The sequence below is a fragment of the Prinia subflava genome, chromosome 18 (genome assembly GCF_021018805.1).
Source record: "Prinia subflava isolate CZ2003 ecotype Zambia chromosome 18, Cam_Psub_1.2, whole genome shotgun sequence".
Taxonomy (NCBI): Eukaryota; Metazoa; Chordata; class Aves; order Passeriformes; family Cisticolidae; genus Prinia; species Prinia subflava.
The window spans coordinates 12,659,512-12,679,010 of NC_086264.1; the positions used below are offsets into that span (position 1 = coordinate 12,659,512).

The 19,499-nt window shown below is 41.0% G+C and overlaps 1 protein-coding gene across 2 annotated transcripts in view; it reads left to right on the plus strand.

Moving 5' to 3' along the window:
- Positions 1–19,499, plus strand: part of NR3C2 (nuclear receptor subfamily 3 group C member 2) — a 175,433-nt gene that overhangs the window by 101,996 nt on the left and 53,938 nt on the right. For both annotated transcript variants that reach the window (XM_063415241.1, XM_063415240.1), the window contains one exon: positions 3,551–3,690. In XM_063415241.1, coding sequence (XP_063271311.1) covers positions 3,551–3,690 — 140 coding nt within the window. The remainder of the gene's footprint in view (positions 1–3,550; positions 3,691–19,499) is intronic.

Sequence of the window (19,499 nt, forward strand, 5' to 3'; positions counted from 1 at the left end):
TTGACACCCACAAGGAATGTCCTGGCTCAACAACAGTCCATTGTTTAAAGATTTAAAAACCCCATGTTAAATATCAGAGCAATAGGGTTTAGGCTCTGCTTTGGTTTTGTGAAAATACAATGTTTTCACTCAGTCTGAATTTTAAGACTCAAACCTGCTGTGGCTCACACATGCCATTAGATTTATCATGTTCAAATAGATGTTTGGCTAATTACCCTCCAGGGAGTCAACTGTAAAGTTTCTAATCTTTTTTTATGGCATTCATTCTTACATGGACCAACTCTTGGATATTCCAAATGAGAGAATGACTTGTTACTTAACTTAAGAGTATTGTAACTAAACTTCTCATCTGGAGCAAAAAAATCAAACTGAGCTCCAAAAAAAAAAAAAGGAAAAATTAAATTAATGTAGATATCTGTTTAATTTAACACTGAATTTAATGTTTTGCTTATTAAGTGTTACCTGCCTGTAACTTTTCCCACATGCCAGTTTACATTAGGCATTTTTACTGGGAAAAAAGTTCATGGCATGTTGCTGTGGAAAATTAATGCAAAGGGAAATATTTCACTTGGAGCATGCATGAGAAGTAATTTCAGTGTGGGGGGGTTTAGTGCAGTTTTTCTGCCTGTGCATATTACAGAATAAAGAGCAATGATGATTAATAAAAAGAATTGGCTTAATAAAAGTGACGAATAAATGGCCTGAAAAGAGAGAGATTTAGGAGGAAAAGGTGCAACCCTCTGTGAGTGCCTTGTTTGGAAAGAAAAGCGTCCATGGAGAAAACGAGTTACCCTGAGGTTTGTGATTTGAGAGTATTTTTGGGCTCAGCCTTTTATTATTTGCACCACTTTACCTTTGTGTGAGGTGTTACAAGCAGCATTTTGAATTGGCTGAAGCTCTGGTACAGCATGGGTGAAAGAGGACATTAGAGATGTTAAAAATCTTTTTTAAAAGATTTAAAAACAAGCCAGACATTGATCATTGGGGACAATCATAGCCAGAGCTGGCCCACCTTGGAGGAGATTGAGGTATCAACAGCAAATATCAATGTTTCTTTGCAATAAAGTATTTGAGAACAACTCCTGTTAAGAATTAAAATGCCTCATTTGTGTTTTAACATCTTCCACTTTTAAACTGAATAAAAGAATGAGTTAATTCGATTTAATTCCAGCATGTTAAGCTTCCACCTGTGATGCTGTGGCTGAGTAGCTGAATATTTACTTTGTATTCAGGCTGTGCCTTCCAGTTGTATCCAGGTCTTCAGTGGAGAGGAGCACTTTATAAAATATTCTGTAAATTGCATTTAGGTAGGCATTTCATAATAGTCGTGGATCAACTGGTGTCTTAATGTGTCTTTGCTGACTTTTTCTTAACCTAATAATTCTGTGAAAGTGCAATTTTATAGGGTAGCTTGTAGCTAAAAAAAGGCTCTCCCACCTCCTGCAAATCCTACACGACAATTTATTTTCGACTAAAAATAATACATAATTACATATATATATATGCAGTATGTATATATAGAGAAGCATGTGCGTGCATATATATGTATAAAAATAAAAATCATGCACGCTGCTGTGATACCCTGGAAACCTCCATTTCTCTACAGGAAAAGCTCTCTAATAAAATTAACTATTTTTGAGATATTAAAAGAAGTACACTGACCTCTTTCAGGGTAGGAAGGCAGGAAAGTTTTTGCCAGTCTTAGAAGAAATGGGAACATACAGCATCAAAATTACAAATCCCCTGAGACATTTTGGTCTTGTGTCAGAACTGTTTCCCTTCTTGGGCAAAATACTGATGTTTGCAATGAAAGAAAGAGAATTTTCAGGGTTATTTTCTCTAGAAAGCAGACACCTTTTGAAGAACTTTGTTTAATGGGAAGCCTAATTATTTTCATAAAGGAACGTGCTGGCGGGATAAAGTCCTGTTCTTTGCCTTAACACATCAGAGCTGAACACCAGCACAGCCTTGGCAAATCCTGGAAAAGTTTCTTTTCCTGGGGGTGAATTAATGCAGCGTGTGCAGGTATGGAGCACGCAGAGCTCGTTTTAATGTGAATTTGGTGAGGCTTTCTCTCCCAACAGATGAGCTAATGCCATCACCTAGCAATTATCAAGCAGTGTGATGTTATGTAATGAGAGCATAAATAGCACTAGGACTAAAACTAGTAAATGTAGCAGACTAGAGAGCAGACAGGAGCAGGAATGCTGTTTGGAACATTTTGATTAACAGCTGAACGCTGTCATTTAAGCAGAATTTTAGGTTTGGTGTAAAGCTGTAGGCCAGGAGAGCTGTGCTCCCTCAGTTGGAGTGACATTCGAGCTGTGCCCTGTGGATAAATCACTTGGCCTCTTTAAAGGAAGTTAGAAATGTGGAAAAAAGGCAAAGGGTTCATACTTGAGATTTCTTAAGCAAGTTGATTATTTTATATTTGAATTAAGAGTGCCTATGGACTTTGTTTCCCAGGGGCTGATGGACAAATAGCCTGTGACGTGCACTTCAGACTACCTGATAATTTCTCTGCTTGGTGTGAAGTCTTTCAGGGTTGTTTTTGTAGTTGTTTGGCAGCTTTCAGAGATAAAATTTAGGTCTTTGATGACCTAAAGAGGTCATGTTTACCTGGGGGTGGGAAGCTGTGTGGAAGGAGATACACTCCAGCCCCATGAGGGATCCAAAGCTTTCATCCTTCAGGGCCTGGCATGCTTCTCCAAGCACTCCCATTCCATGAGGGTGATATTTCCAATTCCTGGGGGAAGAGGGGAGGGAGGAAACTCTCAGGACCAGGAAATGTTAGGAAATGTGACTTTTTCTGGTTTTGAAAAGTGTTGTCTTTGAGAGTTGCCAGTGTTAGATGTTTCCTGAGGGTGCCCTGTGGTTTAGGACAGGGGTAGATGATGGAAGCAGGGCTTGCAAGGTGCAGCACTCCACAAAATTTCAGGATGGTCTGAACTTCCAGTGCTGCTTTTCTGGCACCTCCAGGCATTGGGAGGATCCTCTGCACTTGCAGAATGTACAAAAGCTTCAAAACTACCTCAGAAGTAAACTGCTGGATTATAGGAATATTAGAAATAAGCTCATGGATCACTTCAGTGGTGAGCAGGAGCACACAACACCTTGCTACCCTTCTTCCTCTAATGGCCTGAGAGGTTTCCTTACAGGGACCCCTTAGCTGTGAAGGCTTCAAATAAAGAAATAGAAATAAAATTTATAGCTGCCAGGTTGCTGCCAGAGTGGTTTGTCAGTTTGTTTGTTTTTTATTTTCAGTTTTAATCATCTGCTACCGATAAATTCCAGTGCCCTTGTGGTAACTTCTCACATTAACATTGATATGTTATGGGTGTTTTAAAACAGACAATAAAAATATTGCACTTACTAATTAAAGCAATTCATGTATTCAGGCAGGCACTGCCAGAAAGAGTTGTGGTTTCCTAATTGTTAGGTGCCTTGAGCAATATACCTGTTATAAATTCTTAATTGGACTTTGTGTTATGGCTGGTATGATTTGAAATATTCATGGCAGTTTTGTTTTGTTTGATTGTTTTCACTGCAGCTCTTCGTTGAGAAGTGTATCAACTGGATCTTCAAGACCTTCCAAAGTGTGTTTGGTGTGTGGAGATGAAGCATCTGGATGTCACTATGGGGTGGTTACATGTGGCAGCTGTAAAGTTTTCTTCAAGAGAGCAGTAGAAGGTAAGAAAAACACAAAACAAAAAATATCAGCACAAAAGACAAAATCCGTTTTGATTTTTTTTTAAGAAATATATATATGCACACATAAATTCTCCTGCGTGTTTTCTGCTGTTGGTTAAATTCTGTGTTGTTAATATGAAGAAAAAAGGTTGAGTGACCTTTACAGACTTTGTAAGCAACTTCTTCAAGTGGAAAAAAGGTTTTTAATATCTGATAGTAAGAGTTTATGGCATGCAAAGGGCATAAATACCATATAGGTTTTTGGAAGTCTTTGCTGATGAGTAAATGTTCTTATGGCCACAGATGAACAAGGAGATAGTTACTGATTTATCTTCATTGAAATAAAAAAACCTAGAAGGAAAAAAAATAGGCTCTTAATATGGTGTCCAGCTTGTGCAGTGGGCAGAGTGAGGTGTGATTAATTCCTCCTGTGATCATTAAATCTACTTCTGATGGCAATAAGGATTTAGCTCTCTGTTAAATAGACCTGGAGGGCTCGTGCGTCATTGGAGCCAAGGCTTCGTGTAATGTCTATCAATCTATTTATCCATCTATCATCAGGAGTGTCAATCTAATTGAAATTAACTTCCCAAAGTTCCAAGGACATGGAAAAGGTTTCCCCTTGCTGGAAACATCTTCTCTTACACTTGTGCAGTAGCTGACCTTGATGTCCTCATTCCCCTTCTTGAGAGTTTAGTTCCATGAACTGGAAAAGGTTCCCTTTTTTTGGGTGAGGGATTTTTTTCTGTGTGCTTCCACACCAATCGTGGATGGCTCTTCCCCTGAATCACCAGAAGATTTTTTTTTGGTAGGGTGGTGGTGATGGTGAAGCTTTCCAGATACCTGCACATACTGTGTGAAGTGACAGCACCTTCTGTCATCCTCCCTGCTCCCCAGGAAAGCTTCCTCTGCTATCTTGAATTAAAATTTAAAACTTTAGTAATTTAAAAGTACTATTTGTCAAACAGTAAATAAATCTGGTAAGTGTGTTGCCAGTTAACTGTATGTTGGAGCTTTCAGGAAATGGCTGATGGATTTATGAGAAGGAGAGCTGTAGACCAAAAAAAGTATTAAAATGGGTTTATTGGTGAAATTTCAAGAGTAATTTCAGATGGCATTAAATCCAAGGCTGTAAGTTATCCAAGGACTAGTTTTAGTATCAAGTAGGCATGGACCTTTTGATGAAGAGGAGGCTGGTTTGAAGAAACCTGATTTTGTCATCAAGATAACTTTGATCTGCCTTGCAAACACTAAAAATCCTTAGACTGTGAAAAGTGTTGGTAAATGGTGTCACTGCAAAAGTTATATACATTTAGAATACATTTTTACATAGGTTAATTTTATTCTGTGGGTTTTTTTCCTCGATATGACCAATCCTAAAGATCCAAAATCCATTTGAACTTGAATTTATGATCAAAATAGAGTCATATGCTGAAAATACACTGTACTGTGAGAGAAACTAAAGCACCTGGCCAGGCTTGTCTTTTCTTTTTCCACTGAAGCAGCTTTCTCTAAGGAGAGTAACAGGCTTGAAGTCAGAAATCACAGCTGTTCTTGCCTGTGCTCTGCATTTTCAGTCTTCATTTGTTCAAGTTCCAGACAAGTATGAGGTAATCTCTCCTAAATCAAAATTTATATTGTTCTGTAAGTTGCTAATCTTTTATTCTTCCTTTGGCTTGGAAGTAAGAAAAAAGGAAGGTGTTTTTTCATCTCCATATGGTGCTAAAGACTACAGCAAAAATGACCATTTTTTTCCAGTTATTTTGCATATTTCTTTGGAGATTTTTGCCTACTTAAAAGGGAGCATTAAAAAATTGTATTGGACCAGCTATAGGGAAGCTTGTCCTTTTTTAAAAAAAATACAAAGATGGGATAATTCAGTACAGTTCAGATTCTGTTCTTGATTTCTGTTCCAGAGGGTTAACCTTAAAGCTAGATTTTCAGTTTCAAGTTAAAAAATGGCTTTCTCTGAAGTGAAAACACAGGCACAGCAGCAGAAGTTCCTGGGGTTGTGGGGTTTCTTTCTCACCTGAACTTTTGCCAGTTCAGAGTGCAGGGATAATTTGGCTGAAGGAAATTTTTCTGTCTGATCTGGGGCCTCTTGGGTGCAGCAAACCTGTTGTGCCCCTGAGTGAGCAGTGTAGGAAAATAAAAAAAATCCTGTTTTTTCCAGAAACAGGGGCTTTTGGTGTGCACTGTGAAGGGAAAGAACTTCCCAAGGCTTGATGAGCCCTAGTAGAAGAGAAACTAAAGGCTCTCTCTGTTTTTTTGGTTTTGTTTTCATTTCAAAGTGGAAAGCTTATCAAGGTACGAGAAATGCTAACATACATAACTCTTGAATAATTTGCCTGATTAGCATAGCTCTTTACAGAATGCTGCTGGTGAACAGGGGAGTTTACCATATTGATCATTTAAAAAAAGCAATACTTTTGATGCTGGATGAAGCTGAACTTGACACATAACAGGCGTTTTGCACACCATTTTGCAGTGTCTGCACCCGTGAATTTTGTAGGTCTGTATTACTGTAATTAATTATACATACAGTTCTTCTCTCTCCACTCTTCAGTTCATTCACTATGATGGAGTCAGTGTTTTTCCATAACAGGCTGCAATTTTCCTTTTATCCACTTTCCTAAGGTCCTTGGCCTCTCTAAATTTGACACCACTCAGTACAGATGTCCATATGTTTTCATAGAAATTTTTATGTGGGATTTGAAGTTGACTCTGTTCCTGACCTGTTGCAAGAATCTGTTTTACAACCTATCAAACAGAAATATTAGGTGAAGAGCAAGCAGATGGGTTGATCTGCTGAGGGCAAGTGAGCTGGTCAAATTCATGTAGCAGCTGCTACTCTTACTTGGTATGCTATGGTTAATAGGTGTAAAATAAAATTTAAATAATTAAGTCATTATAGGTTTGAGGCTGCCACCAGCTTTCCTATGCTTTCATAGATGTATGAAAAGGACTTTTCCTGGGTTTAGCTCTGGCAGGCAGTATTGCTCTGGAAATGAAGTCTTCATTCCTTTCTCCAGGCTGGCTTTAGTTACTAAGGGCTGAGAGTTGAGGAGCCTGGTAGGAGGAAGGTGCTATAAAAATTTGCAATGGGATCCCAAAAAGGAGAGGAAAAGAAAAAAAAAACAAACCCAAAACCCAAGCAGCAAGAGTTGAGACATAAGGAAAAAAGGGAAGAATAAAGGATCTAACATATATTGAATATGTTATGATTGCAATTGAATATGCTATGATATTGAATATGTTAAAGTTGGGGTTAAAGGAAAATCTTTCCTTGTGGCTCTTTGGAATATGTGCCCTGTGTGGAAAACACTGCCCAGTGCTCAGTAAAAAATTCTGGATGCATTCAGGTAAATGTGGAGTGGAACACCAGGGGACCAAGCATGGTGTGGTAGCATTTCAGATGGGAGGGGGGAGATTTGGGAACCCCCAAGGTGATGGGAGTGCCTTGCTTTGAAAACAAGCATGGAATGAGTGGGTTTAGCAGCTGCAGTGCCACAAAGAACATAAGTTGGTTAATAGCTGTGAAAATGGCACAAAAAAAATTTTATATCAAGGGAGCTGAAAATCTGCATTCATTCCTTTCCAAAAGCATTAATAATTTCTTCCCTCCCCCAAGACTTCCCAACATTTGCAGGTTTTTTGAGGGTAACTTATTTACTGTGTGAGCTGGTGTTGCTGTGGAGAGGGATGGATGAGTGTGAGGATGAGAATTTAAATATGGGCAGCTGTCTAGCCTTGAAAAACGCACGCACAGGGCCGCGTGCAACTATTCTTCCCCTGCACCGTCATTTGTCTTTTGTTCTTTGTTTTATGAATATTAATTTCTAGCCTGCTTCGTCTGTAAAATCATATATTCAGTAGGTGATAGCCAGCCTGTGCAAGCACAGATACCCAGTAAATGGAACATGGTGAGATTGGTTTATCTTGGGTAGAAATCTTCCATTGCCACAAATTCAAGCACCCTGCAGATTTTCACAGGCTTTCCTTCTACATCCTGTTAAGAGCAGGGAAATTTTGGCATTTATGTGATGTGACAAGGAGCTCAGTTGCTGTAATTTGTTGTTGTTTTCTTTTTTAACACATCACAGGGTAGCATCCCAGTGGGTCAGTTTTCCTAAAGAGAGGATTGCCCTGTCAGTGCATGCTGGTTTAAGGTGGCCACAAATATTTGGCTAACAAATATTCCAATGCTATGGCCGTTAATTTAGTATTTTCTTGAATTATTCAACTGCTTTTTCCTCAAAAAGGAATGGCTCTCTTTTCCTATAAAGAAAGGTAGACTTCCAGGGTGCTTCCTGGGAAATTCATCTTCTAGGGAGCAGTTCCAAGTTGGCTGAGCCTCTGGCATGGTGTGGTTTCACAGGATGGATGTGTAAAATTCAGATGCACCACGAACTTCAAGCCATCAGGGGGATATTCACACTGTCATGGTCTAAGTGATGCTGGGAATCTCGTGTGGAGTGTTGAGTGTGCTTCTGGTCACCGGCGTGTTAAAGGCAGCTTGGTTCAGAGTCAGCACGTGAGGAGAGCTTTGGAAGTGATCTGGGAAATAAAAATTTATCTGATGTCAGGTGACTGAATGCTTTCAGCTTTTTTTAGCCTGCCCAAAAAGAGTCTGAGTTGGGACGTGATTGCTGTCTATAAATATTTCACGGTTGAGGAATAGACAACGGAGAGGGAGGAGAATTTATTTGGGACTTAGAACTGTACTGAAATAAGAGTAAATGGGTAAAAGTCACATTAGTTAGTTTGCTATTTTGAGAATGCTGTAAACCACCAAAAAAGAGGGACTTTTGTGGGGGCACTTTCCTGAAAAGAGTAAGGAGGATTTAAGTGCCTACTTTGAAATTGCTCATAAAAGGTAGCTGATGGTGTAATTTAGTTCTCTGTGATGATAAAGGATAAGCCAGAGGTCTCTGCTGGTTTATGCTGGATCCTGGGGAGGCTGGAGACTTTAACTGACTCCAAAAATGGAGGAAGTGTGAGTAATAGAGAGGGTGGACTAACTAATACGTTTTTAGAATATTCCATTTGTAATGGTGGCGAATGACTAGATCTTCACAGGAGTACAGAACCTCAGCTTGTAAAAATCGATGTAAAGTGTTTAGACCTTGCATAAGGCAGAATTGCTTGGTGCTTGTACTAGCAGATGAATGTCCATCTCCTGTAATGATTTCTCATTTTGATTTCAAAAAAGAGCTCAGGAGTGTGAAGTCCTTTGGAAATAACTCCAGCTAAGCCTCTGTAGGTAACCCCCAGACCCCATAAAACTTTGCTGATGGATTTTTGTTTTGTTTTGTAACTTCTGATACAATGCAACTAAAGGGATAAAGATAACTAAGGCAGACAAAGGGATGATGAGCAGACATTTAAATTGGAATTTGCAATTGGACAGAAATATCTTGACAAGATCTATATCAAACAGCATAAAACATATCAAATATCATAAAACATCCTTAATTAGCTGCTTTAGCTCCTTACAGCTGTGGTAGTGGTTCTTAAGAGATATTACTTTATAAAATGCTGTTATCTGCCTGCCTCGGCAGCCTCTAGAAGCAGTGTTAAAATTTTCACTTTTAGGAGCAAATAGCACTTCCCATCTACAACTCTCAAGATCCTGAAAATTTTTCAAGCCTGAAAAGGCTCTTCAAGTCTCAGGATAAGTAGTTAAAAGCCAAAAGGGGATAATCCTGCAAGGGGCCTTCAGCACTCCAGTTTTAGAGATAAGGAATTTTGCAGTGTCATGGCTGAGAGAAATTCTTAATAGATAATACTGGAAAATAAGTACATAAGGCTAGAAACAAAGCATCTTTTTGTGCCTCCTAGTCCCATTTTAAATAAGGGGATGGGGAAAGAGTCTTCAGACAAAAAAAAAGAATAAAAAGGAGACAGAAAATGTACATACAGATCTGTCTGTTGTAGACAGAGGGAACAAGGCATCTGCTAGCATCTCGGATATAAATAGAGTGGGAAAGGTAATGGCAAATCTCCCATTGCCTTAAATGAAGCCAGGATTTCATCCTTTTTTTGGAGCACAGTTTTAGCTTGTTGAATTTGGGAGTGTCTCTGTTAGGTTTGAAGTCTAGACTTCCACACAGGCAGTTTTGTCAGGTTTTTTGGAAACAATAATGGCCCGTGGTCAGCACTGAAGGCCAGAGGTCCTTATTGTTTAAGGAGCAAAAATTCAGTTAGACCAAAACTTTATAAGCTATTTTTAACCTACAAAATTATTTGGTGCCATATCCAGGGCCCTAAAACAGGGAACATGAGTTAGTCAGTCTGTTCCCACCTATTTCCAGAGTGATGATGATGATGATGTTTGGCTTCTGTGTGAACCTTGTCTATGCTAAGAGCAAGTAGAAACAAGCAGTTTGGAGTTACCTCAGTGGGGATTCTGAGATTATGTTCAACAATGGGTCTCAGGGGGTTTGAGCTGGTTGGTTTTATTTTTTAAGTTTGCTATTTTTAAAATATATTGGGGAGGGGGAAAAAAAAATCAAGTTTCCAAACTCGTCACCAAGTATGAAAGTAATGAACGTTCGTGGCCTGCGTCGTCTTTGTTCATTTGCTCTGCATGTAATGATTCCTAATTCAGCCTTAATTACACAATCCCATACAGCTTTTTCCATTACACCTCTGCCTTGTTCATTGAACAGATTGGATAGTGTTCAATTAATGAGCAGCTATTCAATATCTTATATTCTTCTCGTTGCTCCATGTATGGTCCTGTGCCTTCGCTGCTGATTACTATTCATCCCTGGCTCAGAATACATAATTACTCATTTCTTACAAAGCTTTTTTTGTGGTTCTTTCACTAATATCTAAGTGCTTCACAAGCATTGTTTAATTTATGAGATGAGTGGTTATTACCCCTATTTTACAGTTGAGGAGATAAGGCACAGATTAAGCTCAGGCATACCCACTGATTTGGGGTTCATGATTTTTGATATTTAGGACCTCAGGGGCAGAAGTACTTGGCATTTTATAGCACTTAGTATGTCCAAAATGAAGTTCCCATTGATTTTACTTACAGCTATGGTGTCTTAAACCACTGCAAATCAGACTCTGGATCACAAGCTGCATATTCAGGAATCAGGGAGGATAATTAGTGTTTTTTCTTGCTTATTATTATAAAGTCCATGGCAAAGGAGATGCCAGTTCTCCAAGGCACCTGCCTCATGCACTGACTTCTCTCTTCTCCCTTTCTCTCTTTCTTCTTTAAATCTCTGTAATCCTTTGTGCACTTTGTTCTCAGTACCATGAGAATGTGGACTCCCAAGGACAGGAGTCCTTTTGACTTTGGTCCTGCCTCATCCTAAATCCATTAGTGGGAACTCCTCAGAGCAACTTGTTTGACCATCCTCTCCATTTTAAAAAATATTCTTGCTCTTCTTGAGACAGAAGTGACACCTGCATCCTTTTAGTCTTCCTAACAGATTTTTTTTCCCCCTGATTTATTAAATCATAACTTTAAAAAAGGTCCATCTACAGATTTTCTTCAATGGTAATGCCAGAGGACCAGCAATAAGGGCAAAAGGCTGTGATGGAATTACTGCTTGAGGCAGTAGGTTTTTCTATTTAATGAAACCACTCAGTGCCTCCCGCCTGGAAAAGAATATCTGAAGAAATTCAAAAGGGCTAAATAAATGCCTCAGAAAATAAATGTGGAAAGGTTATGGTTTAGAAATTTATTCTAGAGATTCAGAACGTAGGCTGACAAGTCACAGGGTGAGAAAAATGCCAAAATGGGAATAGTTTCTGCAATAGAAAGAGAGATTATTTTAAAACACAATGTGATGTCCGTATTACAGTGTAATGGTGGTTTTGAAGAAAATTGTGCTTCTTTGAAACTTTTGGACTGTACTTGCAAGATACAATTTGGTATGGCAAGATTCTTGCCATTTGCATGTTACTGAATATTCCAGTAAATATTCTGAATACTTTTTTATTCTTGTAATCTAACATATCACACTTTTTCCCAGAAAAGGTGTCATTACTTTCAGCATTAAGGCATTTGTATCAGATTTTCACATCTAATTCCATTTGCCTTTAATTCTTGATCCTTGCAGAAAACCATACCCAGGACATTTTCCCTGCTCATTTGCCATTCGTGGCGTGTTTGCATTCACTCTGGGCTACCAGGCAGAAGAACCAGAGCATGTCTCCCTCAATAAACTCTGCCTGTTAATTTTGCTCCCTCTGGAAATCAGTTTGTGGTGCTCTCCAGGACAGAGGGGATGTTTGGAAGTGGCTGTTTCAAAACCTGCTCCTCCACCTAGCAAATTGTGTGGTGGAAGGGGACGTGTGGCAAACAATTCCCACCCTGGCACAGCAGCCAGGCTGGTCCCAGAGCAGGGGAAAAAAAAGCTAAAAAAGCTTTTCCAGGGAGCACTGAGCGATGCCACGTGTGGGAGCAGGGCTGGAAAACAGAGCTGGAAGGGTTTTGAGCAGGAGCAATCCAAGCTGTGGTTTGGAGGTTTGCAAACCTTTTGCATGCTCTGCACAAGTTCTCTGATAAGCCTCCTCTCGATTAGGCTGGAACAGCTTTTTTAATTTAAAGCTGATGCCTGTGGGGAAGAAGTGCAATTGTTCTGTACTTTCAAAACTTGGGCATTTATGCAAGTTTCCTGTAAGCATTTTAGGAATCTAACTATACCATTCCGTTTCTGAAAGGACATTTTTTGTCTTGGGTGTTTAGCTGTAGATGAGTATTATTATATGTATTTCACAGACTCGTGCTCTAATTTTTTTTCCTGAGAATAATTATATATTTGGAGCTAGGCATTCAATTATTTATTCATCCGTTTTACCACGTGGACTTAGCAAATGGACTTGTGTTAGCCTATACACCATATCATGCATGCAAATTCCACTCTTAACAATACTGCCTGAAATTATGTAAGTGATAGGTGCTAATTTTCTCTGATACAACAGAATGATAATGATGGACTGTTGGGAAAAAATAATAATAAGTACTTCTTAGGTTGTGTGCACTGGCATACTAAACTATTCATAAAATTAAAAAAGGATAATGAAAAGACACTAACCCACTTTAAAAACGATGCCTTTTGCTTGCAGTCTTTTTAGTGATAACAGGAAGAGAGTATTCCTACAGTGGTAGCACCATATTCCTGAAAATATCAGGTTGTACACACATTTCTTTTGGGGGAGGGTGGTTGTTAATGGCTTCAAATGCTAGGTATAAACAGCCAGGCAGTCGAATTCTAGATGTTCAAGTGGTTTATAGAGCCCTGAGAACTACGAGTAATATTTCATATTCCATTCTTCTGCATTGTCATCATGCAGGTAACTCTGTGCTGAATGTAGGGCAGCAGGCAGTCTGACAAGTACTCTATATTTTTATACAGCAACATTGCATACAGCTTTATAAAATAAATTATGTGGCTGGAGAACAGTGCAAGCCCTTGGACACAGTGGTTTACACTGAGTTGCATCTTTTCTTGCTTCCCTTCTATGGGGAAGAAGGAATCCACTTCCATGTAAGAAGTTTAGAAAGAATACCTAGCAATTATCCCGTGTTAATTATTCATTTCAAAGTAGGAAGAGGAAATATGGCAAGGATGAGCTCTTTCACTGACTGTTTAATAATAAAAGATCCTTCGTGGAAAGCTTATGAAAAAATGAAGGACATAAAAGCACAAGCAAAACATATGTGTTAGTACATGCTGGAAGCTCTGTGATGAGACAAAAGAGGGTTGAGCAGCATTTGGGTAAATTTGCTTACTTGAGCATCCCTTTTTCCATTGAGTTAGGAAATGTTCCAGAAATAGAAAACTGAAGGACAGTATCATCTTCCTGAAACTCATTTCAGCCCTTCCTATTGCTATTCTCACACTTCACTGTATTTTCTATTAGCATCCCACAAAGAAAGTGAGAAAGTCCTTGTTACTGTCGCCATTCTTTGTGTCCTTGAAGCCTTCAGTAACAAAAGCTCACGATGCAAGAACCTGTTTCCCACAAAGAACAAGGTGGGAAATGCTGTGTATGTTCCTAAAGCCCAAGGTGCCCACTCAGACTCTGCAGGGAGAAATGGATCTGAGGTATTGCCAGATAATGCAAAATGATGATCCAAAATCTGTGTGCAACTGCATTGTGGGGAGTATGCAGTCCTTCATCCTAAAATCAGTATGCCTGGGAATTTCTTGGGGACTTCGCTTTGAACGAAGGTTGTCAACTGAAAAAAATGAGGGAAATCCTTAGGATTAAATTATTTCCATCCAGCTGTGGGACAAAATGTAAGGCTTCAGCTGGAATCAGAAACAGAGGTTTAGGAGAAGAGGGGAGAAGGGCCTCTGGCATCCAGCAAGGGGCACAGAGCAGGCCACAGCAAAAACATTTCTCCCGTTCCAGACGTGGAGGTCACGCCTTGCAGTGGCACTTGCCAAGACTAATAAAGGAAGATTAAATTTAAAGTGAGAGGAAGGTGCTTGTTGAGAAAACAGCCCTGGTGCTCAGGCCCATCATGTCTTTGTCACTGAGTCACACAGACTGAGCTGGCATGTGCATGTTTGGCTTGTGTCCTTCTGCCAGGCTTGTACCGTTCGCTCTCTGTGCTTCCTCAGCTCTCAGGGGAGGAGGATTTACCAACAGCAGATTTGGGAATGTGAGGAATATGTGTGACAGCCCTGAGGGACACAGGGGTTGTGTGGCTGAGCCTGTGACGGGGCAGAACAGCCAAGGAGAGGGCAGTCAGGAAGGATTTTGGGGACAGGGATGTAAACAGGGCCACCTGCTGCAGTGCAGCAGCAATCCTGGAGCAGGTTTTAGCAGGCTGCTAGAGGCAATCTGTTGCTTTCCTTTTGTCCTTCACTCCGGGACTTCCCCTCAGTTAATATGTGCAATTCAGGTATTATGTTTATATGTGCAGTTCAGGTATTATGCTTATATGTGCAATTCAGGTATTATCCTTATATGTGCAGTTCAGGTATTATGTTTATATGTGCAGTTCAGGTATTATGCTTATATGTGCAGTTCAGGTATTATGTTTATATGTGCAATTCAGGTATTATCCTTATATGTGCAGTTCAGGTATTATGTTTATATGTGCAGTTCAGGTATTATGCTTATATGTGCAGTTCAGGTATTATGTTTATCCACTATTTAGTCAAATTTATTGTAAGTATCCATTTTTATTGATCAGCCTGTCAGGGTTAGGGGTTTTTTGGGGGAAGTTTTTTTTTAGGTGGATTTTTTCCTGTATGTAAACACATACAGGAACCTTATGTTTCCTGGGAACCCTTGACCTCAGCAGAAGCTCCTCAGTGCTGGATTAGCTGGGTTAATGCCATTTTGCACAACTATAACTAATGGCCATTTGAAACTGCCGTGGGTTTCCCCTCGTGCCTGACCCTGTTGGGGAGCAGGGCATTAATCAGCGCTCTCTGTCACGGTTTATTGCTTAATGATGAGGGTTAAGTGACCACTTCCTAGGAATAATGAAAAACAGAGGTGAGCAATCACTGGAGGAGCTTTTCCCACTTGTGCTTCTCCTCTTTGGTCCTCGGGCAGCGCCTCAGCACGAGGGCCTATCTTCAAAACTCATCTTAACTATACATCAGTCCCTGTCACGTGCCTAGCCAGTTGAAACAATCAAAACCACTGAGGCGGTTACCTAATTAAAGTCAGGGTAATCATATTTGCGGGAAAGCGCTGTTGGCTTTGGCGAGCCCTGCTCCGTGAGGGCGTTCTTGCAGCCACAGCCTGGATGCGCCCTGGAGCTCCCCAGGCCAAACATTTTGGTGATGGTTTAGGAACCTGTGTCCCTTCCAAGCACTGGAGTTTAATTTTTTTGCATGGAGAAACTGCCAGAGCAGCTCCTACTTGCAGGTGCTGTTGGATGCTGGGCCACAGTTTTACACTGAAAGTACTTTGAGTTTTCTCTGCTGATGTGGTTTGTGCAGGTCTCACGTACATGGGAGGTCACTGGTGGCCAGTGGCACCCTCGGCAAGGGGGGAAGAAGTCACCCACAAGCTGTGCAGGAGGTGTTGGAGCAGGGAACACGTCCGGGGACAAACAGCCCTCGTCTGCCTTCCCTCTTCAGCCATGGGGTGTGCTTGCTCTGCCCCCCAGCCTGGGCTGTAGGATGTGGGTCCTCTGCTCAGTGGTTAGGTCCAAAAGCCCCATTTCCCCTTCCTACAAAGTTTTAGAAAAGCAGAGAATGTAAATCACAAGGAAGGGGCTGTCATTGCTTTCCAAGGCTGTGTTTTTGTCAAAGGGAGAGGTGAGTGGGGTGTGTGTGGGATTTGTGTGGGATTTGTGTGTGACATCCACCCCTCAGTGCAGCACTCCTGCAGCAGCATGGCAGAGCACCGTGAGGCCCAAAGTATCTGTGGCAGCAAACTGGGGCCCAGATAGGTAACTGGGGACAGGGTTCTGGAGACATTTTTGCATCTCTAAATTCTTAGGGCTGCCACAAGCTGTTTTCCCTGTGAGAGGAGCAGACGGTGGCTTTAGGTTGTTCTGGGCTCATCCCTGAGACAAACTCAGCAAGTCAAGTTCCATGAAAGCAAGTAGGCAGAGCTGGGGCACCTGCTCCAGCAGGGTGTCAACCTCCTTGGAAAGCAGGGTCTTTTAAAAATGCTAAACAGTCAGAAAAATCAAGCTACAGGAGTGACAGGCCAGGCGCAATGCATTAATAGACGTTTATTTTTTGCCTTAGTCTTTGCTCGCCATTGCTTTTGCAACCTGTGCCTCGTTCCTCTTCCCTCCAAGCTGTTGCCTTGCTGCATCTTGAGAGTGTGACGGGGATTTTCTGCACGCAGTCCCTGTGCCAGAGCAGTGCCTGGCACATGGAAGGGATGCCTGGAGCACAAGCTCAGCTCAGACCCCCTGCCCTGGTCCGTGCTCCTTGCAGAAGGGAGCTTCGGAGGTTGGCAGCCAACCTCCACCAAAACCTTTGCAAATCACATCACGTACAAACTGCAACTTTTCAGTAGTTTGTACTGTGATCCGTTATAATTTTAAGTGATAATGTATGAGATGGCAAAAGGCACATCTGTGGTATCAGAGCAGTGATGCTTCAAAGGGTCTGTCTCAAAGTGTGAAGGCTCTTGAGCTTCTCAAATATGTCTGTGAAAAATGTAACACGGGAGAAAACCAACATGTTCCTCCCTAGCCTTATTCACAAACTTACTTTTCACTAAACTCGGTTCTTCTTAGCTGATACATTCTTACTTTCGCAAAATAAAATTCAGCCTCAGGCTGACACACAGCATGGAAAATTTCAGCCCTAGCTGCTAATGTGTGGTAAAGTTATAGGCAATAGAAAATGAGGTCTTAAAATGAGAAGTGTCAGGCAACCTTAACTGTATGTAGACCTACCATATTCAGTGATGATAATTTGGTTTTTGACAGATTTCAGCCAATTTGCAGATTCATTTTGACATACAGTGTACAGAGAAAGGAGGGGAGAAGTCCCTGGAGTAGGACTCTCAGGCTTACAGGTATGACTTTGTATGTAGTCAAAGCAATGATCAACCACACAGTCATTTTACTTTCTGCCAAACCTTCAAAACTGTGCTGCAGAAGGTCCATAAAAAAAATCAGAAGGTAAAATCAAGGCACCAATGCACAGAAGCTGGGACCTGTTGACTTCATGCATGTTCTTATCTCATTCCATGATTCTAAATGTAGGCTGCAGGAAAATGTTGAGTTAATAAAAATATTGCAAAAGTTGTAGCTTAAAGCTTGCATTGCTTGCATAAACAAAAGCCTCTAGCATGCTATTCAGGTATGCATAGCCAGCACAGTTTTAGTAACAAATGCTGACTTTCCAGTAAACACTGCAGACTTCTATTTTGTCTCTCATTTATGCACTGAGAATCTGTCCAGGGTATTTTTCCCGAGTAGAACTATGAGCTTTGCTTATTTGGAGCATCGAGAAGTGATTTTAAGCCCAAGCCAGGTGAAGGGGTTTGAGGTGGAGGTGTGGGGACGCAGGGTTACCTTTAGAAGAACATTTTTGGGGAGCTTTTCCTGCTGGGGCTTGGGAATCCCGTTGGCCTGGAATGTTGCTTGGAGATCACACAGCAAGCTGCATCCCAGGCTTGTTTGCAGGCTGCCTGCAGCTGGGCTTTGCTGGTTTTTTGGCGAGTTTTTTTGGTGCTTGGTTGTTTTAAGGGCTTTTTTTTTTCCAGATCACATGCAGAACCTGTGTGAATGGTGCTCGCCTGTTCCCTGGATCAGGCTCTGGCAGCCTCTACATGACTTTTAAAGTGTCTTTCAGCAGAGCCCTGCTGACAGCTCAACAGTTACATAAAATGCTGCCTTCCTAAAAATCACTTCACAGCCATGTCAGTGTGTGAGGAGCTGGGTTAATCCAGTTACTTTCCTGCTGGGATATAATTTGTCATTTTGCAGAACCGTTCCACCTGGCTTCCACAGTCTGGGGTAAAAAATGTTTGCTTAGTCGTGTCTCTTTACCTGGACAGGATAACTTGGTGCTGTATATGTTTGTGGCAAAGACTTGTATGGGTAAAACTGCTTTTATTGAACAGTCCTGTTGTTTTACGGACGATAAACTTTAGATGTGAATAACCCTTTTCATTATCAGCAGTAAAATGGGAAATTTCAAGCAACGCAATCTCCATCTTTTATGGGAGCTCGTTTAGTCATAATTAATTCCTGGGAGGATTTTGCTGGTATGTAGCCTCATTTTTTTTCCTCTGCTTAATCTTATTCTCTTCATCAGGTCAAAAATCTTTGGCTACTCAGTATTCTTAAAACTAGGCACGTGCTTAGGTGCCCAAGGCAAAAGGGCTGAAGGCACATGACTGGGGACTTGAGTTAGGCTGTTATCATTTCCTGTCTCTAATTATCAGAGAAGTTACAGGCGGGCAAAAGGGCTACTTTAAGTTTTTTTGGTAAATCAGTCCCTCTGGCTTCGAATCATTTCCGTCCCACTCCTCTGGACTTGCTCCAGTTTGTTTATATCTTGCAGTAATGAAGTGCCTGAGCTGCACACAACATTCCAGGTGTGGCTGTGACAGAAATGCCCAGAGCACTGCTGTGCCAGCCTGCCCCGCTGTGTGATTCCCCTGCAGAACAAGCCAGGGTCTCACTGGCACGTGCCTCTCCTCTGACACGTTGCTTCTTACATCCACATTATCCTCACATTCCTAGGTCTCTTTCCACGGTGATGCTTTCCAAGTTTTGCTTTGTTACTTGTTAACTCTTCATTTTGGATTTCTCCCCTGGTACGTGCAGTAGCATTTTTTCCAACTGCGGTTTTACTGCTTGTTTCCTATTTTTGCTTCCAATTTCTCTGCACTCCTTTGTATTATTTTTCTGTCCATATTTTGTGCTGGCAACTCCTTCTTTCTTCCTACATCAATGATGTCCCTCTGATACTTCACAGGATATCTTCACAGTGTGATAAACTCTGAATTTGGCAGTCACTTATCCTCAGCAGGAATTTGCTGTAGAAATCCTTAATGATAGAATTGGTCTAGGGGCCTTCCATCATGTACATCTTACCAGATAAAAACAATGAACTGGATTCTAGATTTCCTGCTCACTGTATAAACCTTTTCAGGTGAGGGGGAGAGAGTTAGTGGATAGGAAATGTAGTGGATAAAATGAACCGGGCATCGTGCATCAGTGAATAAATAAAACACGTTTTCTGCATGAGTGCATCTCCTAGTGGTGTTTCCATATTTGTGTACTTCACCCTTTAAAGGAAATATTCCTGACCTGCTGGGTGCCTCAGCATCTTCAGGGACCATCACTGTGGAAGTGTGAGGGGTGAGGATGCTCCAGGAGCAGTGTGCTGTGC